Genomic DNA, 25,172 nt, shown 5'->3' with positions numbered 1-25,172 from the left:
ATGTCTCGCAGGGTTAAACAACTTGCGTTATTTGGGACTCCAGGCAACGTGCTTGTTACCTTTGAGGCGCACTCTGTTCAGGATTAGGAACAACAAGTTCGTTACTTCTGAATTTTTGCGAGCGTGGTAGCGTTTATAATGGTGGCAATTTTTCCTAGCTACATAGAAAGCTGGTATGGTTGGTTCGTAACCAAGAAAATTAGCCTCTCTCTCCACAGCATCTTGCCACTTGATAGGAAATCTAAATGGGGAAAAGAGGGACTGGGTGGAGGCCAAGGAGGGCTTTTCTTTTTGTCGCCAGTGCCTCCTCACAACCCTCACTTTCATGACTAGCAAAACGATGAGTTGGATTGCACTCCTCCGCACAGACAGTGCCTCAGGCATACCCGATTGATTGTGGGGTTTTAACGCGCCGACGCAACGCGGGCGATGAAGTGCGCCGTACTGTAGGGCTCCGGATTAATTTTGACCACCTGGGGACCTTTAACGTGCGCTGAAATCTCGTACACACGGGTGTTTTTGCTTTTTGCCTCCATCAGAAAAGCGGTCGCTGCGGCTGGGAATCGAACCCACGACCTCGTGCTCAGCAGTACAATGCCTTAGCCACTGAGCCACCGCGGCGGGTCCTCAGGCATACCTGCGGAAACAGACCCAACATTCTTCGACAAGTGCTGGAGCAATGATTCGAGCTTTAGATATGCCCAAGCTTCTCATGCTAGGATGCCCAAGCTTCTCATATGCCCAATATGCACAAGCTTCTCATGCTTCTCCACCTCATTCTTCTCAAATGAAAGGATGGCTGTGCCTGCATCACTGTGCAGCCGTGTCGCATAAAATATTGTGAAACTGTCATTTATTAGCCCTTTTCTTTATACTCCTGTATGAAAGCACAAGTGTGCGACGGTGAAAGCAGAATAAGAAAGATGACGCAGAGCTCGTTGTGTCCTCTTTCTCGTTCTGTTGCCACCATTGTAAGTTTGCGCTTTGAAGTTTACTGTGCCAACTTGCCCAAGCCACCACCACCCTTGCAACATTTCTTTTTGTTTATTTTGTCATGCAGCCATGCACTCTTATCTGCCTGCTTAGGAAACTTTTGTTATCCACTGATGGGGGGGACATGGGGCTTTGTTGGTTCATTAAATTTATTCTGTATAGCACCACTCTTTCTCTCTCTCTCTCTCTCTCTCTCTCTCTCTCTCTCTATATATATATATATATATATATATATATATATATATATATATATATATATATATATATATATATATATATATATTGTAGCAAGTATGTAGCGCAAATGTACGAGCAATTGTGACCAGCATAAGTCATAACGGGCAATTCTCCGTATGTGGGTATGCGCCGGATGGCGACGAAGAAGAGGACGCTCTCGTTGAAGCTCAGCCTCGCGATAAGCTGGTCGTCTCGGCTCGCCCCTGCTGCGCTGATGCCTCGTTCACGAATAAACGGGCCCATCCTTCTACAGGAACGTCGAGTATCTCCTTTACAATATATATATATATATATATGCGAGTGGCGCTGGCTACCACCCCCAAGCACAGGAAACAAAAATACCTTCACATAAATACCCCAGAAAGTGGAGGGGAAAATCGCCCCGCCAGTAGCGTAGTGGTTATCGCACCAGACCGGTATTCTGGAGGTCGTGGGTTCGGATCCCACCTGGCGGGCATTTTTTCTCCACTTTCTTTCTTTCTTTCCAAAATTCTTTATCTGTTTAAATGACCTACAACATCCTCCCCTTAGTTTTCCGGGGTTTTCTTGACTGCCAACTCTTATTTATCTTATATATATATATATATATATATATATATATATATATATATATATATATATATATATATATATATATATATATATATATATATATAATATGCATGCCTGCACGGGTGTGTGCATGTGAGAGAGAGGAAGAGATTCGCATGTCCATTCCTGTTTCCCTCCTGTGATGAGTGCTCAGAAATCCCTGGGTTTGATTTTGGAGCTTTTCACTAGCACTACATTTTATTTCATAATTCAAAGTGCTAAAAGACGAAACGCAAGGAAGTGGACCACAAACTGCTCGTATTTCGTCATTTTGTGCTTTGAATTGTGAATCCAGTCCAACTAGCTCAGCTTTCTCTACTACACTTCACTTAAGTTTGATGAATAATAACACAGTGCTACGTGTTGTTTATTTGTTTATTTTTGTTCTTTCTTGTACGCCTGTAGCAGAACCAAGAACGACTTCTGATTCTGGCCTATCAACGTTTGACTCCTCGTACGAAACAAAGGTAAGAATTGAAAACTTTGTTTTCTGGAAATGCAGCTTGCTGGAGGTATTTTTGAGGGGATGGTTGGTTGGTAAGCAGTGCCTTGTTCACTTTTTACCGCAGCAATCGGGCTCCTTTTCTTGGCTGTTCTAAACATTTCGTGCAAATATCATGGTAATTTTCAAAACGTATACCGTATTTACATGTGTAATCAGGGTGTCTAGCGACCGGGAAAACAGGGAAAAGTCAGGGAATTTTGAGCCACTGGGAAAAATCAAGAAATTGTCAGGGAATTTTTCAATCAAGTAGTACCAGTCGGGGAAAACCACTTCGGGGCCTGCCCGCACAGTTTTAGAATAGGGGAAACCAGTGTTGGAGGCCCTCCAAGAAGTTACCGAAGGCAACACGTTCACGCGCGACGAAAGCGTGAATCGCATGAAACGTTTTCTGGTTCTTCTGCAAGCGAAAACGCGCCGCGCATGCCCGAGGCGCGCTGACGCCGCCGCGGAAACCACCAACACGGTACGTGCCGAGCGGCAGGCACCGGCAACATGGTGGCAGCACCGGCCGCGGAGTCGTGTGGTAACTCCAATGACCGCTTTTACCGCTCTTTAAAATGCTACTCAAGGCACAAACGCACTTGCTTGTGCAGGAAAGGAGCCACCGCAGGCATGAAATCGTCGAAGCGGCTGTGAAAATACTGTGCACGTATCGCGTGCAGAAACTCGCTGGCGGTTCACGCAGCTCGCAACTGGCTTAGGTTGCTAGGTGCACTTGCGCAGAGGGACGATGTATGTGGTGCCCAAATCACATGCACAACACACTTTTTTTTTTTTTTTCAGGGAATTTTAAAAGGCAGCGCTTTTTGGGAGCTAATCTTGAAAGAACTTCTTTCTTATGACATCAGGAGCCAGAATTATATAATCAAAAAGGAACATGACATGGTTTAGCGTGAACCGCATACGGCGTTTTCTGCTAGCGATAACGTGCCGCGCACGTCACAGGCGCGCTGCCGCTGCCGCAGAACCACCCGCACGCTGCGTGCGGTGCTGCTGGCGGCGGCTTCGACCGTGAAGTTCGAGCGACCGCTTCTAAGCGCTCTCTAAAATGCCGCACAAGGCACGAACGAAGTTGCTTGTGCGTTAAAGGAGCTATAATGTGGGCGAAAACGGTACTATGGTACTATAAAACGTCATCCGCGCCGCTAGTGAAAGCGCCCATGCAATACCTACGGGGGTGGCCAGGCTTACCACCCCGGAGGCCAGCAGCCGGCTGTCTCCAGCGCTTTGAAACTGTCGCCATGACACGTGCGACTCCCAATTGGCGCAAGTTGTCAGGCTCCACTAACTGCCGCGCGCGACACGCGTCATTTTCTGAACGAGGTAGAAGCTGCCGCGCACGCGAATCGTCGACGCGGGCGTCAAAAAATCGCATGCGCAACGCCGACGCGCCCGAATCGCGTGCATAAACGCACCATGCTGTTCACGTTGCATGTCGAGTCAGGATAATCAAGAAAAAAAGCAAAAGGTGCTTGCTGAAGCGCAACTTGAAGCTTCTATCCGGCAAGATGAAATAAACTCTTTGAAGCTGTAACTGAAGGCAAGCAAACCTCAAGCTGAATGAACAATTTGAAGTTAATCAAAGCGCATTTTGACAATTAGGGCACTTGCAACAAATGTGCTTTTCCCTACAATAGAATGTGTTTGCTCTACGCTTTATATGCTTTACGGACCATTTCCACAGAATGGTGCCTCTTTTATAGGTCAGGGAATTTCGACTAAAATGGTCATGGAAAACATGAAAAAGTCAGGGAAATTGAATTAGGCAATTTGCTAGACACCCTGGTAATGAACATACATTTTTTCTAGCAAATTTGGAATGAATTTGGAGGGAGGGTTTATTATGCAGAAAAAAATTGCAGCAGATCTTTAAAGGTTGAAATTTCATACAATAAAGTTGTGAACAAGGCACCCGTATGGGAGCCAAAACGTCTTTTTTGGATTTTAAACATTCTTGGTCGGTGCCAGTTTTTATTGTCATGTGTTTTCCTGACCAGACGGGTTTCCGTCCAACCCTCGGTTTTAATAAAGTTGCTAAGAGAAGCGATGTCAAAGGGGCTTACCATTTTTGTAAAAACACATAGGGCCCCCTACTCGCCATGGAGCTGTCCTCCTCACTGAAATCGCTTGCGGCTTCACATTTGTTGTCTGCCCACAGCGCACTGTTTTCCGTGCCGTCAAAACACTCCAAAATTTCTTTTCCGACACTGGCAAATTTAGGCCCACGAAACACGCGGTGATCCCTGTTCACTGCCCAAAAACCTCTCGCTTTCACCCGTAGTGTACACTCACTGGGTCAACACTAAAGTGCCGCCCAGCCGTGCAGTTTCCATGTGCATCAACACATGCCCCACCACCTTGAGTTTAAAATTGGATGTGTGGCTCATGTACTGGCCCATCGTATGGCGCACACCAGGACCACAAAAAAAAGGTCGGAACACAGCTGAACAACAAAATCACGGAGTGTAATGGCGAAGTCGCGGAACAGCAGGAGTGCGCAGTTCGTTTGGTGCTTTTTTCGCATGCAGCCGGAACCAGCCAGAAAAACAAGGAGTAGAAAAAGAGTGCAGAGTATGTTCTGTGCTTGGTTCGCATGCCGCAACGTTTTTAAGGCACAAGAGTGTTTGTTTTGCGTTCAGGAGGTAATGCTCCGCAAGCGTGCAATTTTTAAATTTTGAGGCACGGCATGCGCGCTCACATTTCTGCAGGGGTGAGACAGCTGCGCATATTGCGCACTTTTGATACAAACCTGCTTTCCTGCGCCAGGCTGCTCCAAAAGCTCGAAAATTGGAAAAATTGCGCCAAACTGCTCCAAAACAGTCTGAGAGCCAAGGACTTTAACGCTCCCGCCAGTTTCAGTGGGGAAAAATGCTTACTGACGGCATAATTTTCCAGCACCCCCAAGGTGATCCTGTTTGTAAAGGTTTAATTGATTGACCATTCAATAAAAAAACGCATAAAATTGTCCCGAAGATAGTTTTTTCGAAGGTCACCATGTCGGGTTGCACATGTTATATTCTGTGAGTTTTTTAAAGTTTTCCCATGGGAAACAATTGCAAAGTCCTGTAGAAAAAATACGTAAGTGTACTCAGGCGACAAACTACTGGTGAAAATTGGTGAAAAGACGGCAATTTTCGGAGCGCCGTATCTCCAGAACGACATTACTGGGCGCTGCCATCTTGCTGTGGTGAATATTGGAAAACATGGCCGCCGGGCGAAGCAGCCGAAGCAGTTGCTCGTTGTTCAGGCAGAGTGCTCAGTGCCGATTTCTACTGTGGTTTTGGTTATGGGGGTGGCTGGGTTTTCATTTAGTCGTTTGATCTGTTGAGGGAAGTTGCGTGACTCGAACGGGAGTTCATCAAAAACAACGTGGGGCCCGTGAATTCGCCGTGTTTCGGCCTCGAGTGAGAGGCGCGGTGCGTGCTTGAAGTGAAATTTCTGACTCATTGCGGTGTTATAATAAAACGCTGAGTTATTGCTGCCTTTGACGGCAAGCTTGCGAGTGGCGGAAATGGGACGATCGACACTGCAGAAGTTGCGCCGCACAGGTTACATCGCCACAAAATGTTCAAGCAGTGGCCGATAGCGGGACGGGCTATTATTGCACGCTAGTAATAATGGTTTATCTATCTGAAGTGAAATTTAATACCAAGAGGGAGCTGGCTAAGCATACCAACATTATTCAAATTGCGATCGCAGTGAATGCGCACCATGGGGATTGAAATGGGAGGGCTGGTGGGGTGCGAAGATTGTCACCTCGCTTTGCGCAACTTTTGCCATGCCTCTACAATTGTGTGTAAAGCTGAGTCTGGGATTACAAAAATAATAATTTCAGCGTTCACATGATAATGAAAATGCCTTACGATTGCTTAGTTTTTCGATTTGATGTTTTCAACGGCACTCCATGCTATCTATGCATAGAGCCCAAGAATTTATAAATGGCTTGTAAAAAGATAGTACAGTTCGTGCCTTGTGATACTCTAATAGGAAAAACTTCATTGAAAGGCTGTTTCAGTGTTATGTACGTTCAAAACCCATTAAAAAGTGCACTCCCCCCCTTCCCCCCGAGTAGCCAAAGATTTGATTTTTAGGCTCCTAAGGTGACATAGTGAATGTCTGCTCCAAATCAAGGTTCTTCTGCTCCAAAATGGAGATTTCGCTGCTCCAAAAACTGCTCCCAAATCTGATTCAGCTGTCTCACCCCTGATTTCTGGCTACTGCTAGTATTTCTTTTTTTGTTGGAGTGCATTCTTAGCATTTGTGCGCGTACTGTAGCGTGATATCAAGTTATTGTGGTTGTCTACGGCATCGGCAACCATGCTGAAATAGATACGTATTCCCGCTGCATTTTTTATTCAGTGACAAAAAAGTAAATTCTCAAGAAGAAAAGTAGGGGGAGGGTTCATTACACAAGAAAATACGGTATACCTGAATTAACTTTATGTTACAGTTTTAGAGGAGTTGTTTGTGATAATTTTGCTACATCTTTCTGCATCCTTTCATTGCGTTTTTGCCCCTGTATTTTGTAATTGCTGAATTTTATAACGTGCACAGGTTGTTTTTTACGATTCTAATAGCGCACATTTAAGTGCAGTCGTTTGCACCTATTGTTATAAAGCTTTTGTGAAAAAGGAAACCTCATTTGGGATTTGAAGACAAGCACTTCTACGTGCTACTTGTTCACCTATTTAAACCAAGTAGGTGAGAGTTAAACTTGTCTTGTTGCAGCTTCAAATAATGTAAGTACTACTCTTAGCTTTTGCTTGTAGTGGATTCCTCGTAAGTCCTTCAGAAATTGAGCCGACTGAAGTGCAGTTGTCATTCTATAGGTCATTTGCGTGTACGGGGGGTATGAAAGCACAGTGCCAGAAATCGTGGTGGGAAATGGACACGTTCGTCACTTCGCCTCGTGCTTTGTGAGGAGTGTGCCTCGCTGATGAGAAGCCAAAAAGCCCCTGTTTTGTCCTTGAGAAATACTTTGACGCTACAGGCCTTGTGCACTAGTGCTTCAGCGGTACCAGCTGCACTCCTGACACGTACAATAGCTATTTTTGCTTGTTCCAGTGAAAGCCCCTGAGGTACCTCAGCATGGAGCTTAGTGCAAAGGGCAGCAGTGCTAAGTGAAAGAGCCTTAATTATGTGCAACTGTTGTGCTTGAGGGTGTCTTGGAAGCACCTTGGCAAGGGTGTGAGAGATGCAATACCGTATTTATTCGAATCTAGGCCGGCCCCCGAAAGTCCGAAGGCGCGAAAAAAAAAAAAAACTTGCCTCGAATGTAGGCCGAACAAAAAGGCGAGGTCAGCGTTCACAAAAAGAAAACACGTTTATTGAACATGAAGATGCGGTGCTGGAACTCAATCAGTTTCTCTTCAAAATCACCGGGCAACTTCTAGACGATTGAGGTTCGACGACGGAGGCTAAACCCGAAGTGCTTCATGAATTTCTGTAGCCAGCCCCGACTGGCTTTGAAGTGTGCCCGCGATAAGCCCCGTTCCCTTAAAAGCTCCCTTGCTTTTGCCTGGAGTGCTTCCGTCATTACTGGAAGGGCAGCTGCTTGCTGCGTCTGAACAAAGTCAGCCAATGTCATCTCCATTTCATGGTGACGGCATTCTAGTGGTCCGGTGATTGCCAACCTCGTTGCGGCGCACGCAAATATCCTCTCCCGTTGCGTCCTCCAATGACGGACATTTTTTTAAGTGCGAATGCACTTTATAAGCGACCCCAAACCATCCACCGCCGGCGTCGGCGTCGGCGTCGGCGGCGTCCGCAGTGCTCTTTAAAGAAGAAACAGCATCCGGCGCCAGGTTTCGATCCGAGGACTTTGCGGGCCGCAGCCCGACGCTCTACCGAATAAGCCACGGACGCGACGCTGATATTGTCAGTAACGCGCCTTATATCTTTGGAGAGTTTTAGCTGACCGTTTTTCACGGTCCGCTCCGCTCCGATAGCAAGCGGGAGCGCCATTGCGCATGCGTGGCGCGCTTGGCCGCGAACGGCATTGGCTCCGGTTGCGCTGACCGTGCCGCTGATACGGGAGCGGACCGTCGAAAATGGTCAGCTAAAACTCTCTTTTAACGCATTCAAACTACGTCGTCAGCGGCATGCGTTGGCGACTCAGCGGCGTTATAGCGGCTTGATAACTGCGTGGTGTACACGTGATACTACAAACCCGATGGAAGAGATGGAAGAGAAGGCGGCGAGGCGGTGGGCTGCGGGGGCCGAGCGCAAGCGCCGCAAGCGGGCCGACAACCGTGCATTCGCACTTTCACATTCTCCCCCTCGGGGAAATGCGGGGGAATTTTTTTCATCCACGCCGAAGTCCCGCCCGGCTTGAACGTTCGACGACAACTCCGCAGCTAAAACAACTTTGCTTTTAAAAGCGGCACTATTATGGCACCGCTTCTTTTTGCGCTGTCAAAACCAAACGCCACACCGCACGCAGGCCACTATCTGCACAATTCAAAATGGCGGCCTATGGCCCTTAATGGCTACTGGCTCGTCTAGTAATGGCTACAATACTTTCTTTTCTGGGTGGCGCTAGCTGTGCACCACTTAAAGGAGTACTGACACGAAATTTCAAAGCTGAGATAACTATGTAAAACGCTTCCTTTTTATCAGGAGATATCTCCCAGCAAGTTTCAACAGCAACCGTTCAGCGAAACATATTTAAAATCCATTTTAATCTTCGCCCGCACGAGAAAGCCCAGAGTGGGCCGACGTGACATCATCTGCTACGTGCCCCAAACTGCCGACGTCGGGGCTCCCGTGACGAAGCTGACGCGCTGGCTGTGGTTGGCGCGCGCTGCTCGGGCGTGTGTACACGTCATGGTTTTGGGACTGACGTCATGCTGCCCGGGCCTCTGGGGACGGCGAAAATCTCGGCCGATCTGGGCGCGCGCGTGCGCTCGCTCGCGTGCGCTCGCTCGCGCGCGCTCGCTCGCGCGCGCTTCCAGAGAGGCAGCGATACGGCAAGAATGGTGACGTCATGTTATACATGCTGTCATGGCGGCCGCTCGGCGTTTTTCAGTCGAAACCGAAACTGGCACGAATAAACGACGCCGTAAATGAATGTTTACGCTGCGCTCGACCGTCTAATCTGTCATTCTATGATTAGTGGGCTGGTAGGCACGCATAGCAGCGAAAAAAACGTAACATAAAAATTTCGTGTCAGTACTCCTTTAACTTGGAAATTGGCGCGTATTTCAAATTCCTCGAATCCAAGCCGACCCTGGAGTTTGATATATCAGTATTTCAAAAAAACTATCGGCTTAGATTCGAATAAATACGGTATTTTTGTTCAAAAATTGATGGGGCAGAGCGGGGGCTTTTAACCACTTTAAGCGGCATGCATTCAAGTTGAGCAGGCATTATTTTCATTATTTTCTTTTTTTACTAATCCTGGCATTGTTTATGCATCTAAGTATAATAGCATGTTCTGTAATTACGAGCTTAATTGTACTTCTGAAGTCATTTGTCTGCACACATAGTCCCTAAAGTGCAGTTCACTTCCTCTTGACAGGCTACTCCTTTTAAAATAATCTGCGGCTTTTTTTTTTTTTTTTTTTCCTGAAAAGAGGTTTTTAGCACTTTCTAAGAGAGATTTGACAGTCAGTGGGGCATTTGTGGATAGGTTCATGCGCTGTGAGCATTCTAATAATTTACAGCGTGTAAATTCCACCATCGAAAATAAACTTGCCGTTTCCTGAAGGCAGGTTAAGGATAGCTGTCATAACTGGTACATGGGTTGAAAGAGTGTATTCACCGGTCTCTTGTAACCAACACAGCAAATACCCACTGTGTAGCAATATTCGTCGGCACTTGAAAGTCTGAAAGAAAAGAAAAAAGAACTCTCTTCCCTTTTTGCAAAGTGTGGTGCCTAGCTTATTGCGAGGTGGTTCTTTATTTTCACTCTTTCTGTGAGCCATTGTCACATTCCGGAATGCCAACATAATGGGGACAGCGGAAGCTACAAAAACTGGGTAGCCCCACATTTCCAGGCGAATAAGAGGTCGCAGGGTGCTTCAGTATAAAAACTGCCAATAAAGCACGCTTTGCGATTGGCTGCGGCTTGTTCACTATGACTGGGACCCCTCCATAAAGCCACCTGCCCTGCGCTGAGCACTGGTTGCAACATTCGGATAACCTCATAGAACAGCAGCTGACAGTTGTAAGCCTAGGTTGTGTGGCGTGAAACTTGTGCAAAGGAAGGGCCTTGTTAAAAAATAAAGGGCGCGTTTGTTATGCTAGTAAGTAAGTAAGTAGTAAGTTAGAAGTAAGTACTAGTAAATACAAGGAGTCTCTATAGACCACTGATTTAATGATTGTAGATTGTTTTTAAAATTGTTCAAGATTGAAGAGCTACTTGCTTCGCAATTTCAGCTTAGGCAGGCACGTTACGTGTGTCTGGAAAACATAGCAGTGCAACCTTGATTTTGTCATGCAGGCACGTCCAACCCTGCTTGCTAGATGCCTGGCTGCCGTAACGTCGAATCTCCTCGCACTAAACTAAACGAGCAGTGCAATTGATCTCTCCTAACCTATATTCCCCTAGCTTTCAAAACTGCAAATGAAAGTAGAGCTGTTGTAGCATGCACTCTGTCAGCTTCGTCTAAAAACAAAAATGTTTGCAGAAGGTGCCTCAGGACAGCTCAAGCTCTGAGGACAGAAGCGCGAGTTCGTCGTCATCGGAGAGCACGTCTGGTGGTCAGCGCACGCCTGTCAAGAACGAGTCGCGTCGCAACAAGCGCCGGCACTACACCATCTCTGGCAGCCACCCATTCCTGGAGCAGCACTCCCCACCCAAAATGGTAACTACACGTGGGCCAGAATGTTTTCTCTCTCGCTGTGTTTTTGAAGAAAAAAATAAGCCTGTCGCAGGCTTTTGGAAGCAGCATTAATCTAGACACCCTCTTTGTGTTCCTTGGAAATCAAGACAAAGCTGGTTCAGGTAATGGCAACCAACTTGAACTTTGCCAGAGATGAAAAGTTGCGAAAAGAGTTTGTGGAGGAAACTCATGTAGCAGGAGTACAAAAAAAGGGGAGGGGGGTTCTTTTACATTCTAAAATCTACCATCTTTGCATGCAGCAGTTGTGGCATCCTCGTTTTACAACCCACAGTAAGCTAGGCCCTAGGTGAAGAAGATTTTTATGTAATTCTGTGCATCAGAGCTTGGCTGCTAAATTTTCAATAAGCTAGATACCATATTTACTCGAATCTAATGCGCCCTTGATTCCAACATGCACCTGACTTTCGCAACCAAAAAAAAAGAAAATGCGGGAAAGTTCTTTTTACACTTCAAGGGTCGAAAAAACTGCGCGTAAAAGACAAGACAATAAGGAAGAGACAAGACGGATGTCTTGTATTTATGCGCAGTTTTTTCAACCCTTGAAATGATGCTCCAAATAGCCCAACAACACGCTGTACTTTATTTCTCTTCACACGACAAGCCATTTATGGGTGCAAGAACTTCACGTATTATTATTTTAGGACAGCTCTCGTCACCCTCCGGTCACAACACACACAATGTAAAACCACCCGGAAAGACCGCACCTTTAAGCTCAGGCCACGAAAAATGGCTGTCACGTGCGCCAATCCTCTGTAGAAGGCAGCGCACTGCGCCGCAGACTAGGTAAGTTCGGGGCTCTTTCTCCTTCGGCGGGCAAAGTACTGAAAAGGGTGTGCTTGTTATTTCGAGCTTGCTATCTGCTGGGGCTTCGTTTTATTATTTCTCGGCACAAGAAGCACTGGCGAAACCTCGCGGAGTCCCTCATCCCGGCTGCACGCGACCTTTGCACCTTGCGGATTACACGCCCACGCCCGATGGAAGAAGCGTGCACATAATTTTTGGGGATGGATGGGTGGTGCATGGAACACATATGCTTGCAGGCTTGCAGACAGCTTAGGTGCCTTCGTTGTGCATGAAAAGATAAACCTGAGTTGGAATTTTTCTTTTTTTGCTGTCGCCGCCAGCGGCATAGCGTACATGAGATTACCGTTGCCCTGCTATGCATAATAATAGCAACCATTAGGGCTGTTTCGGCTGTGACATATTTTCTGAGAGAAAAAAAGGTGTGCTTTAGAATCGAGTAAACACAGTATATGCTGAAGCTTGCTGAAAACAGGAACAAGAACCAATAGAAGTGGTTGTTGCCTTTTTCTTTTTTTCATAATGCCCATGTTTTTACCAAGCTTAAAGAAGCTCAGGCTGCAGAAAAACGCAGTGCTTCTATCAAAAGCAACATTTTTTGTAACAAAGTGCTAAAGAAAAGTGCAGGATATGGGCGTTACAGAGAAAGAAATTTTCGGTTATTGTATGCAGAATTAAGGAGCCAAATTGTTTACACTATTCTTGGTGTTTGCTCCTTGGCTCACTTGAAGCCCATGAGTAGTTCTTGCATTTTAAATGTTCTCTTCAAACTGTGCCAGAGGCCAGAGGCAAGTGGTCTTTAAAACTTTGTGCTATGGCAATGCTTAGTTTACAGAAAGCTGTGTACCGATGATGTGTACCCAAAGAATATTGACTGCATTAATCCAACCTACACAGCATAGCAGTAGAAAGCTCGATTGATGGTCTGAAAGCGAACATCATAATTAGGGGTATGGGAGTAAGGAAAGACTTTGACTTTTAAATACGATAGTTTTTTTTGGGCTACTTAAACTCAGAGGTTCTGGTATGTCTGTCTGTCTCTGTGCTTGTGACTCGATTCAGCCACCTGGCCAACGTGAAACAAACTGCGCAACAGTCTTATATATCCACAGCCAAATCTTAACGTCTAAGTCCGGTGTTAATGTTCATACTTGCCAACATTGTTGAACAAGAACAAGACATTGCGCAAATATGAGGCAGAAAAGGAATACATGAGTGATATTTGCAGCGCTCCTTCATTAAAAACTTTACGGATGCTTGCATTTTGCGATAGCAAATAAAATACTACATCAACTGCAGAAAACCGTCGTCTGATTTTGCTCGTCTACCTGTCAGCATTTTAAAAAATCGCACAGCAACAGCAACGAAAGGTTCCACTAGATAAGTTCCACATCCCGCTTAGAACGCTTGTGGAGCAGGGCAACGTGGTTCTATAAACGTAGTCGGGTGCCTTGATTCACGCACGTCTCCGCCGCACGGCAGCGTTGGCATCGAGGCGCTCGAGTTGGAGCAGTGAAACGTGGTAAGGTGTTTTACTATTTACTTGAGCAAGCCTCTAGTGTGTTATCTGGGGAGAGGACGGGACGGGAGAGGAACAGCATGAGAGGTGAGCGGGAAAGAAAAGGGAGGCAATTACTTGCCAGGGGCACCAGTCGACTGTCGTCTTCCATCGACATTTGCAACAGAAAGAGCAGATATGCGTGTTTTTGATTTGAGTGCTGGTTGGTCAAGTGCATGTGCACTTGACTTCATTCAGATTGTGTTTAGCAGCAGAACGCCAGCATGGGAAAAACACGCAATCCAAATACGGTGGAAAAAAAGAGGAAGAAACTTGCATGTACTTCGTGGAGAGAACACACCCCACATATGCATCAGTCTCCCTGGGGTAATTTTTTTACTTGGAAAAAAGTAGCCTAGCTTATAGTATTTGTTAGACCCGCCGCGGTGGCTCAGTGGCTAAGGCGTTGTGCTGCTGAGCACGAGGTCGCGGGTTCGATTCTCGGCCGCGGTGGCCGCTTTTCTGATGGAGGCAAAAAGCAAAAACGACCATGTGTACGAGATTTCGGCGCACGTTAAAGATACTCAGGTGGTCATAATTAATCCGGAGCCCTCCACTACGGCGTGCCTCATCGCCTGTGCTGCGTCGGTGCGTTAAACCCTACAATCAATCAATTATACTATTCGTTAGGTCCGATTGCTGAAACCTGGATTGAATCAAATGTCGAAGGATGATTACTAGATTAAATATTTCGAATGAAAATATGAAGATTTGCTTGTTCCTAGGTGCAGCCTATAACTTATGGCCTGTAATGAACTTTTAGGCGAACTTGATACGTAACGCTGCTACAGTCGAACCCTACTACAATGAACTCTGCTTTAAAGAAATTTCCGCTTCAATGAAATATTTTTCAGCCCCTTCAGGTTGCCATAGAAGTCAATGCAACAAAGTCCTCACCACAACGAACCATTCGTCTTGCTTGTTTTCACTTCACTTCGCTTCTGTGAAACTGAGTTTGAACATTTATTTCACAATGAAGTAAGCATAACGCCAGCCATCTGTAGCTTTTTAAACTTTCAGGGCGCTTAGTTTTACCGATAACAAGTGCAGTGTGCCAACACCGCCACCAATAAACAAAAACAAACGCATAGATGGGCCTTACTGCTTGCTGGTGATGGCAATGTGGCTGGCCACCTTTACACGAGGCGCGGGCCTGGTTCGCCAAGCCAGAGCTACAGTCAATCCGCATCCAGTTGAAATCGCATGAATGCGCCGTGCCATAGCCTCCTGTATAACCCCGTTTTGAGCAGCTGTCTTTGCCGTTTCCATTCTACCATCCTTCATAGTCAAGAGCAAAAATCATGTTTGCGTGTTTAGTCTTCAACCCGCGTGATCCTATCTTAATCGTAAGTGAACACTCACGATAAATTTAAGTGCTCGCAGCTTGCTGGCCAAGGTCAGATGCCACAGTGCCCAGTCAGAGGATAAGATAACGGATGTGACTCCTGCCTCGAGCGAGAGTGGGGCTACCGACAGCCTAACAGCTATCTGCAAGTAATCAGCTCGGTAGATATCAGCTCGGTAAGGCGCTCTTTACGTGCTGGTAAAAAACATAACCACTAGTATGTTCGTTATCCAAACAAACAGAACATAACTATGCGTCAACCCTTTTTCTAAACATTGCATTATGTGATCAATGATGCGGATAATTACGGGGCTATTTTTCTTGCCCTTCCGTGGTATGTTGTGGCAGATTTCGTCTCAACAAATTTCCGCTTCAACGAAATTTTTCGTGCGTCCTGTCAATTTCGTTGTAGCAGGATTTGACTGTACTTTTGTTTCAGTAGTGGGGAACACTACAACTGAAATTTTATTCAGCTGTCATCTTGCGGTGGGGTTTTTGTCAACACTGCCTTTTCCTTGTCCCTTGTTTTCCCCTCTCCTTCCCTCTGGTGCAGCCTGCCTGCCTGCGTTCGCGTGATGACATGGACATGGAGCGTTGCCTGAGGACGGTCAACACGCCCGACATCGTGCGCTCCACGATCAAGAAGTCCGACGTGTACGATGAGCAGACTATTGACATGCAGGTGAGCAGGCCTTCGAGTGCTGTGCAGTAAAACCTCATTGCAAGAGACACTCAGCTACAAAAGACATTTGAAAATGGTTTGGTTGGCTCTCCTCTGTTTGCCACGTTTGCAACATCGTGTACAAGAGACGTCGCTACAAGAGACACTCGTTACCAAGCGCAACTTTTTTAGCTCCGTTCAAAGTTTATTCACTAGTTAGAATGAACTTAAGAGAGATTTGATAGAAGAGGAGCCCTATATGAAAGATCCTGTTCAAAACTGCTGTGAAGATGAAGCTTGGGCCGCAGAGGTTCCGGAATCTTTCGAGAAGTTTGTGTCTGCAGATATGGACCCTGTGTGCTCTTAAGGGGGCAGACTGGTCTTAGAGCTATTTTTTTTATTTACCAACCAATTTTAATGAAACTGCACTGCGTTATAGTTTTTTGTGCTGATTTCAAATCTGCCATTAAATCTTTTGTAAGTTGATTATATATTGAGTTAATTCATAATTAATTGCCATTATTTTGGGTCACAGTTACAAAATAACTACTCCATACAGAATGGCAATTACCGCGTGGCTAGGCAGACAAATGACTAAAGAATACAACATAGGAAGAACTTTTTTGATTCAGCTATTTTTGGTCGTTTTACAACACAGGGAACTTCACTTCTTCCGTGCTCTGCCAGAGATCGCTCGCAGGTGGTGCCAATTGAACACAATAATAATTTTCCAAAGCCTCCATTTGAAAAATTTGTTTCCAACATTGTATTATCCACACATTTCGGTATCAGAAGCAAAAGGAATTAAAGTTGTACCTGCTCTGGGTGCCAAGATATCTGAGGATGAAATGCTAGCTTTGCATTGCAAGAAAAGTGCCGTTTCACCATCGAATTCTGCGCTTACTGAGCTGTAGAGTGCACTTTAAAATGCTATTATAATATAATAACAACAAAATATGGTGCCTTTTGATGAGGAAATTTACAGACTGATAGAAAAATGGCCGTGGAGGCCAAAAATGACATTTTTGAGAAAACACTTTTTTTGACCGTTTTTCGGCCCCAAAGACCCAACTGCCCCCTTAAGAGTGTACAGATAATGGGATCCTCACACAAGTTAATGGTGCCCAGAGGATGAACCAGAGGAGGAGGACAATGACGCTACTGCAGGGCAAAAAGTGCCGGTAGTTGAAGCAGATGAACATCTTAGAGTAGTCCTTTATTGGTATTATGACAACGGGAAGGCTTTCAGACTGCAGTGTTTTACTTCCAGATGTTGGGAAAGAAACTAATACAATTTGCTGTCATTAGTACTTCTATGAACGGCTTCTTTATGCAACCCTGAGCAATTTCCTGTAGCCATGTTTATACACACCTTGATGCCTATGTATATTTTTATTTTTTTAGGTATTTATTTTCAAGTACTTTTGGCCGATTTGGCCGTTACAGGGGTGGGGTAGAAATATGACATACCGTATTTGCACAAATATAACGCGACCACGAATATAACGCAAGGGTAGATTTTGATGGCATAAAAAAGAAAAAAAAATATTATTACTATTATAACGCGAACTCTTGAGAGCACAAAAAAGTGAAAAGAGTCCGAAAGTCGACGTACGTTTTTCGTTTTTATTCTACTCGTCGTCGCTGCTGAGCTCCTTGTCACTGTCCGTGAAGATTGCGTCGTCGTTTGTGCCATCAATGTTGTTGGAGATGCAACACTTAAGGAAGGCGCGCGACACAATTGAGCGCGGCATAGCCTCCCATGGGTTCGCGATCCACTGGGCGACTTGTGAGATCGACGCCCGCTTGACGCGTCCCGTTGGTGTGAGCGCCTTGATATTCTCGGCCAGCCACTCCTCGTACTCTCTTCACACGCGATCCTTGAAGGGTTTGTTGATGCAAACATCGAGAGGCTGCAGTTGTGAAGTCATGCCCCCGGGAATCACCACGAGGTCGCTCTTGGCCTCCCTGATGACGTTCTTGACTTCGTCAGTCAAGTGTCCCCTGAAGGCGTCCAGCACGAGCAATGGACGTCTTTGCCAACGCCGCACCCGGGCGGTTGTCCCACACGACGCGAAGCCACTCGCGCATCATCGCACTGTGCATCCAGCCCTTCTCGTTGCACCTGATGTGCATGCGGGGAGGGAAAATCTCATTCTTCGGAATTGTCTTCCTTTTGAAGATGAGGAAGGGCGGCAGCTTGTGTCCGTCAGCCGTGCACGCCAGCATCGCCGTCACTCGAGTCTTCTCGTTCCCCGTTGTACGGAGGTGCACCTCCTTCGTGCCACAAACGTCCACGGCGTAGTTGGACGGCATATCCAAGAAGATCGGCGTTTCGTCCGCATTGCCGATCTGACCGATCAGGTACTTGCAGACTGTGCGTAAGCGGATCACATGACGTTAGAATGCTATCAGCTTTTGTTCGTAGTCGGCTGGGAGCTTTTGGCATATTGACGTTCTCCGACGAAGTGAACAACCAGTGCAATGCATGAACTTCTGCACCCAAGAGCGACTAGCCTTGAAGGTGTCACGAGAGAGACCAGCCTCTCGCGCAAGCTCCCTCGCTTTCAACTGAATCGTTTCCGCATTCACGGGCAAGAATTGGCCGCGGCATTCCCGTACGAACTCTGCGAGTCCCTTTTTTAGATCAGGGTAATGACCGCTCTTCAGTCCATGGAAGGCCTTCCGAGTAGGCGCGGCACGGAAGATCCGATCGCGGTTTTTCCTCCATCCCCGGATCGTCGATTCGTTCACTCCGAGGCGTCGCGCCGCACACGAGTTGCCGACGTCTTCGGACAGGAGGATTGCCTTCTTCTTAAAGGATGCGTCATACTGAGTCCTCTTCTCCATGTGAGGTCCGTGGGTGCGCGTAACACATGAAACACGAACGACTCTCGAGACGAGAAGACGGGGAAAAAAGGCACTTCAACAGACACGGAACAAATAAATTCGAGTTCCGTTTGGCGCGACGCTGATGATGGGCAGAACACGATACACCACCTCACCTCGGCGGCAGCGGCGAGGGGCAACCGGGTGACCTTCGCTCTCGCCCTCTCCCTCATCGCACTCGCGCCTCGCCCTCGCGCTCCTCTCGCGCCGTGTTTTTGCATGTGCGTCACAAGGGCAACATGTTCTTTCCAGATTCGGTTTTCCTCTTTTCACTTAGCGAGATGTTCCCGCTTCTCGTTTCCTTCAACTGGGATGGCTTTCTCCACTTCCTCCAGACTCGCGCGCCTCATGGCTGAACTCGATTCCAAATATAACGCGAGGTGCGTTTTGGAGCACGTAATTTCGAAAAAAAACTCGCGTTATATTCGTGCAAATACGGTAACAGCCATCATGTCAAACATAAACAAGTAATGTACAGTCGATACAAAAAATAATACATCACGATACCACCGTATTTACTTGCGTAATGAACCCTCTCTTCACTTTTCTTCTTGAGAATTTACTTTTTTGTCACATTGAATAAAAAATGTAGCGGGGATATGTTTTTATTTCAGCGTGGTTGCTGATGCCGTACACGATCGCAGTAACTTGATATCACGCCACAGTACACGCACAAATGCTAAAAACGCAATCCAATAAAAAGAAATCTCAACAGTAGCCGAAGACGTGAGTGCGAATGCCGTGCCTCAAAATTTAAAAATTGCGTGCTTGCAGAGCGCCACCTGCTGAACGCAAAACAAACCTTCTTGCACCATAGAAATGTTGCGGCATGCGAATAAAGCACAAAACATACTCCGCACTCTTTTTCTGCTCCTTGCGAATGTTCGGCTGGTTTTGGCGGCGTGCAAACAAAGCACTAAACGTACTCCGCACTCCTCTGCTCTTGCTGTTCTGCGACATCGCCATTACGCTCCGTGGTTTTGTTGTTCACCTGTGTTCCCACCTTTTTTTGCACTCCTGGTGTGCTCCGTACGATGGGACAGTACATGAGCTACACAGCCAGTTTTAAACTGAAGGTGGTGGAGCATGGGTTGACGCACATGGAAACCTTGCAGCTGGGCAGCACTTCAGAGTTGACCCAGTGCGTGTACGGTACGGGTGAAAGTGAGAGGTTTTTGGGTGGTGAACAAGGATCACCGTGTGTTTCATGGGCTCAAAGAGGGGAAGTTTCCCAGTGTCAGAAAAGACATTTTGGAGTACCTTGATGGCACAGAAGACGGTGTGCTGTGGGCCAACAACAAATGGGAAGCCACAAGCGACTTCAGTGAGGAGGACAGCTGCATATGACCAGCATGTTGGGAATAAAAAAGAAATTTGATTACATAATTACCTACGTGTTTTTACGAAAAATGGCAAGCCTCTAACAGCACTTCTCTTAGCAACTTAATTGTATGAAATTTCACCTTTCAAAAATCTCATGCAATTTTTCCCGCATAATGAACCTTCCCCCCGAATCCATGCCGAATTTTCTAGAAAAAAAGTTGGTTCTTTACGCGAGTAAATGCGGTACGTTGTACAACTTACACGATACATCACATACATCACAATACTACATCCTACAACATAAATCAGACAAGTTAGAGCAGATACACACAACATTACTATAGGAAAAAAAAAACAAGCAAGCGTTCACGAGGATTCACTTAGAAAATATTTTGTAGCATTTTTTTGCAGTTTTTAGAATCAAGTATACCATCTGGTAAATCATTCCAGCCTTTTATGGTTCTAGGGAAAAAAGGGTATGCATGTGTGTTGACACGAGATTGAGGGACGAGGAAGTCTCTGCGGTGGTCACTTCGTAAGCTGTAAACGTGTCGTGAAATTAGGTACTGCTTTGCAAAAAAATTAAATGTATTTTGAAAGAGCAAAAACGAGAATTTTAGTCTGGCTATGCGATGGGGTTTCAGGTGGGGGCGTAAATTTAATTCTTGCTGCATCTTTGTTACAGAATCAATACGGGAATACCTATTTTGAAAGGATAAATCTAGCCGCCTTTCTTTGCACCCTCTCGATTTTATGAATTAGTCCCTTTTGATAAGGGTTCCATATGATGCTTGCGTATTCCAGTGTAGGCCTTACTGCTCTTAAGTACGCTGTTATTTTTACGGGGGCTGGAGCGAGTGTCAATCTGCGATGTGAGAACCATAACTTCTATTCAGCGGTAGAGAAAATATTAGTGATATGGTGGGTTCAGTTGAGGCCTCCAGATATTGTTACTCCTAAGCATTTACATTTGTTAACGGTACTAGCACAGTGAAACTTATTTGATAATCGAAATGTTGGACATGCTTTACTTTGTAACATGTAAAACAACTGGTTTTTCTTTTGAATTTTCCAAGTGTCACACTATTTCTCAGTAGACGCCAATGCTTTGCTGATTATTTTTTGATCATTATTATTTCATACTTCTCGATAAATTAAACAATCGTCGGCAAACAGTCGAACACTAACGTTTTCATTAATATAAGAACAAATATCGTTAATGCGAACGAGAAATAACACCGGTCCAAGGACGGATCCTGGAGGCACTCCTGAAGTTACAAGTAAACGATCGTACTGGTAGCCATTTATGTCCACGTACTGTGTCCTACATGTTAAATATGACCTGATCCATTCCACTATGTTATTATTTATGCCAAGCTGCTTCAATTTTATAATTAATTCGTTATGAGGAGCCCTATCAAAAGCTTTTGAGAAACCAAGGCATATTCGCTGCTGAACACGAGGTCGCGGGTTCGATTCCCGGCTGCGGCGGCCGCTTTTCTGATGGAGGCGAAAAGCAAAAACGCCCGTGTGTACGAGATTTCGGCGCACGTTAAAGATCCCCAGGTGGTCAAAATTAATCCGGAGCCCTCCACTACGGCGCGCCTCATCGCCTGCGTTGCGTCGGCGCGTTAAACCCTACAATCAATCAATCAATCAACCAAGGCATATTGCATCAACCTGTTTTTTGTTGTCATTGGTCTGAAGAATCTGCGTTACAGTTGATAGTTGATGGTTTTTGCTGGAAGTCATGTTGATTGGAATTTAGTATTTTTGTATTTTCTAGATACTGATATATTGCTCTGGATATTATATGTTAGAGGAGTTTGCAGCAGACGCAGGTTAAAGAGATTGCTGGTAATTTTCAATATTCTGCTTGTTGTCCACTTTGGCTCCTCAGTCTTTTTAGAATTTTAAATGCAGAGCATTTCAGTAACTCACGATGTCACCCGCGTTGATGTCCGTAGTCCGCACCGCACCCCTCCCTACTATATAAAAAAAAAATACTATCCGGCGCCCGGTTTCGATCCCTTGACCCTGCAGGCGGAACACAATGTACATGGTGCTCTACCCACTGCGCCACAAAGCCGACACAGAATGGGACGCTATGAACGCGCCTTATATCGTTGACTCATTCAAATTACTGCTGACGAGCGCTCTCTTGTCAGCAGTTGCCACAAGTGCAACAACATTAACGTAACGCAAACTACTTAACGTCGTGCGCCCCCGGAAGTGCTCTGCATTTGATCGTGCCCCTCGTGAGGGGGATGTTTCACTGCGTCTTGTCTCGGTCGCGTGACCCGTGGCGCCATCTGGCGGAGGCGCGGCACAACTCATAGCACTTTCTTTGAAAAAGCGCCTCGAAAGCGCGGCGAATATGAAATAGGGATGATGCGCTTTCGAGGCAATCCGCCGACGCGTCTGCTTTGTGTACAGACTCGGCGGCGAGCGTCCCGGGATTCTGGTGCCGACCGAACCGCATTTCCTTTTTGGTTAAAAGAAACCATGGTCACTAGGGCATCTTCCGGGTTCCCTGAGTGTCTCTTGTAGGGAGGTTTTAGTGTAGCCTCACTAGTAGGAGGCCTGTGGTGACAGTTTGGCCTGTCTTGCTGGTTCTAGAATCGCCTGGAAGCAGCGGAACCTTTTCACACGCACGGTCAGCGGGTGCACTGGCAGTGCGTTAAAACGGAGCAGGGTTTCTTGGTGTGTCTAGAGGAGGAGATGGGAGTGCTGTGAAGCTGACGAAGGAGAGAGCCGAGTTGGGACGGATGTGGCAACGTCGCGCTGCAAAGGAACTTCTGGAGCAGTGCAAAAGGGTGGAATTTAAGCCCAGGTCGTGAAAATTGAATTTTGACGTCAAATTAAAATGGGCTTCCTGAGAAGTAAATAAATAAAAACTTTTAAAATGTGCCTTCATATTTGGACCTTCAGTACCAATATTTACAATGATGCCACATTTTGATTTGTTTTATACGAGAAAATTCTTACATTTATTCTTTGACTCCCCCCTCCCCCCCCTCGTCTAATTTGGACGGGTTAAAAAAAATTAGGACGTTCATGCACAGGGTGTGGGTTATAGGCGGCACTGTGTAATCAGTTCCTGAAGAAAGCTCATTATGTTACGGCTGTATATGGCCCTGGCACCATTAGTACCTGCCAGAGTGAAAGAGGCAGTGTGCTGTCGACAGCCATTCAAATGTCAGCACTAGCAAAGCACATGGGAACAGCAGGCATCTGGTTTTCCAACCAGCAAAAAGGTGAAACACAAGAGGTGTAATAGATGTGAACAAGACAGTGCTGTGTACCGCATCCCTGCTCCCTCCCACCGTGGTGGCGCAGTGGTCAGGGCATTGACGCAAGTTCGATCGTGGCCACAATGGCTGCTCTTCAGATGGAGGCGACAAGTGAAGACGCCCATGTCTCGAGATTTCGGTTCACATTAAAGACTCCCAGGTGGTCGAAAGCAATGTGGAGCCCTCCACTACGGCGCGCCTCATAGTCCATGTGCAGCTTTGGTGCATTAAACCCTGTAATCAATCAATCAATCAATAAACCAATCAATCCGCATCCTTGCACCCTGTAGCTATATGCACACGAGCCCCAAACAGCACTGGTGTGTACAGGGTAAGCCGTGCTCTCTGCTGATTGCATTTGTACAAGTGTCGATAGTACGTGCATATTTATTAATCTTAAGTCTCTGGTTGCATTTGCTGCATCTTCTCAGGAATCACTCATGGCCGTGGAGAAAGCTGTTTACTTTCTTTGTGGGGCGGTGATAAACAAAGGTTCGCCTTTGCTTGCTTTGAAATTCGCAAGCTGGAGATTCACGTAGGTCTTAGTCAGAAAGAAGTTGGTAAAGTATTTTGCGCACCGCCGAGGTTTAAAAAAAATGGAGACATCTTGGTGGTTTTTTACAGAGGCAGTTTGTTAAGTCAGTTTCACTTCGATCTAATAGGTTAAGCCCGCATCGCCATAAAAAGGATTGAAACGAGTTCTAGTGTTTGAAGTCTCAAATTATTCTCCAATTTGAACTACGAATATAAGTATTCGCACAGTCTTTATTCAACTCTAATATCTGCGCATCCCTACTGGCAAGTGATGGTGTGCGTTGGGCGATTGGAGGACATGACAAACATTCAAATTTGCTGTGGTGTAGCACGCAGCACAGCAGACAGAGACACACGCAATTGCAGTAGAATCTCTGCGATGCAAACCTCTCGGGGTAGGAAAAAAATGTTCACATTGTTCAGTATTCGAATCGTCAAAAAGAAACTAAACAACCAAAATGCAAATCAAATGCATCTTTGTTTCCTCTGTTTGCCTGTGCTGAAACTGTTAGACGTTCTGTGTCGTTATCTTTGCCTTGAGATCGCCAAGAGTCTTAGAACACGTGCACACGCGCTTTCTATGTGTGGAAAAGCGGCAGCAAGAGGTAACGCCATTCCCACAAAAAGTGGTTGAAACTACTGGGACGCTGTTTAGTTGGGACCAAATGGGTGCGATAATAAGGTACGACTATTCTCAAATCTCAGTTTAGCAAACTTTTTGTTAGCCCTATAAAACTTGCTAAGGCTATCATTTTATCATGGACATATGTACTGTGATGTGTTTTAATAAATTGGCGTTACAATTTGTTTTACAGCTGTTCAAAAATACGATTGCTAATTATCTATGAAAATGAATGAAATGAAACTTGGCGTGACCATACAGCTGTCATAGTTGTGAAATGGGATATGACTTGTTTTGAAACAAGTTGATTAGGCTGTGTGTCAGAACCCTTTCCTGATACCCTATTATAGCTGCAAAAGCACTTTCCCATTCATAGTTTCCATTCTGTGCTTCAGAGCGCATTCGTAGCGACTGAAATTTAGCTCATTAGAAGCGGCGCCCTTCACCAGGACAATTTTTCGAATTTGAATCAACCATGATCACTGAGATTCCACTTACTGCTAATGTCTGCTTTTTTTTATACACCCCTTCTGTGCATTCACAATATTGCTGAAACACACCTGGTTAGCTGTCACAGTTAACCAGTTGTCTAAACACAAGTTCCCAATGTGTTGCCAGGCCTGACGTGTGCTCTCTGTCCCCCTCCTTCCAGATTGGCCTGCCTCAGAAGATCCTCATTCCCGAGCGCTACATTGAGGTGGAGTCTGAGAACGTGTCTGCTGTCGAGCAGCTGAGAAGGAGCCTCAAAGCCGCCAACATCCGCAAGATGCTCACGGAAACTGTCGGGTATGCTTGCTAATTCATGCTAATTCACTACCCCTGGGCTTAGCAATCACCATACATTAACACAGAAGGTTTTACAGAAGGCTGAAAGTGTTTGTAATGGCCTAGCTTGCTTATTTTAGGCTCCTGCTTGCTAGACAGCGAGCGCTATCTAGTGAAAATTAGCTAAACTAAAATGAATTTTTTGTAAA

General features: G+C 45.9%; 1 protein-coding gene across 3 annotated transcripts in view; it reads left to right on the top strand.

Annotated features, from left to right (window-relative positions):
• Positions 1–25,172, top strand: part of LOC144175025 (uncharacterized) — a 103,097-nt gene that overhangs the window by 47,021 nt on the left and 30,904 nt on the right. For 2 of the 3 annotated variants that reach the window (XM_077704040.1, XM_077704042.1), the window contains exons 18-21: positions 2,227–2,288; positions 10,957–11,133; positions 15,430–15,558; positions 24,851–24,984. In XM_077704040.1, coding sequence (XP_077560166.1) covers positions 2,227–2,288; positions 10,957–11,133; positions 15,430–15,558; positions 24,851–24,984 — 502 coding nt within the window. Of the gene's footprint in view, positions 1–2,226; positions 2,289–10,956; positions 11,134–15,429; positions 15,559–22,368; positions 22,743–24,850; positions 24,985–25,172 lie in introns of those variants that run through there. The other variant, XM_077704043.1, reaches the window with a different exon arrangement.

Source organism: Haemaphysalis longicornis, unplaced genomic scaffold (assembly GCF_048455015.1).
Source record: "Haemaphysalis longicornis isolate Haplotype H1 unplaced genomic scaffold, Haemaphysalis longicornis Haplotype H1 scaffold_3, whole genome shotgun sequence".
Lineage (NCBI taxonomy): Eukaryota > Metazoa > Arthropoda > Arachnida > Ixodida > Ixodidae > Haemaphysalis > Haemaphysalis longicornis.
The sequence above is the reverse complement of the archived record's forward strand: the minus strand, read 5'-3'. Positions and strand labels throughout refer to the sequence as shown.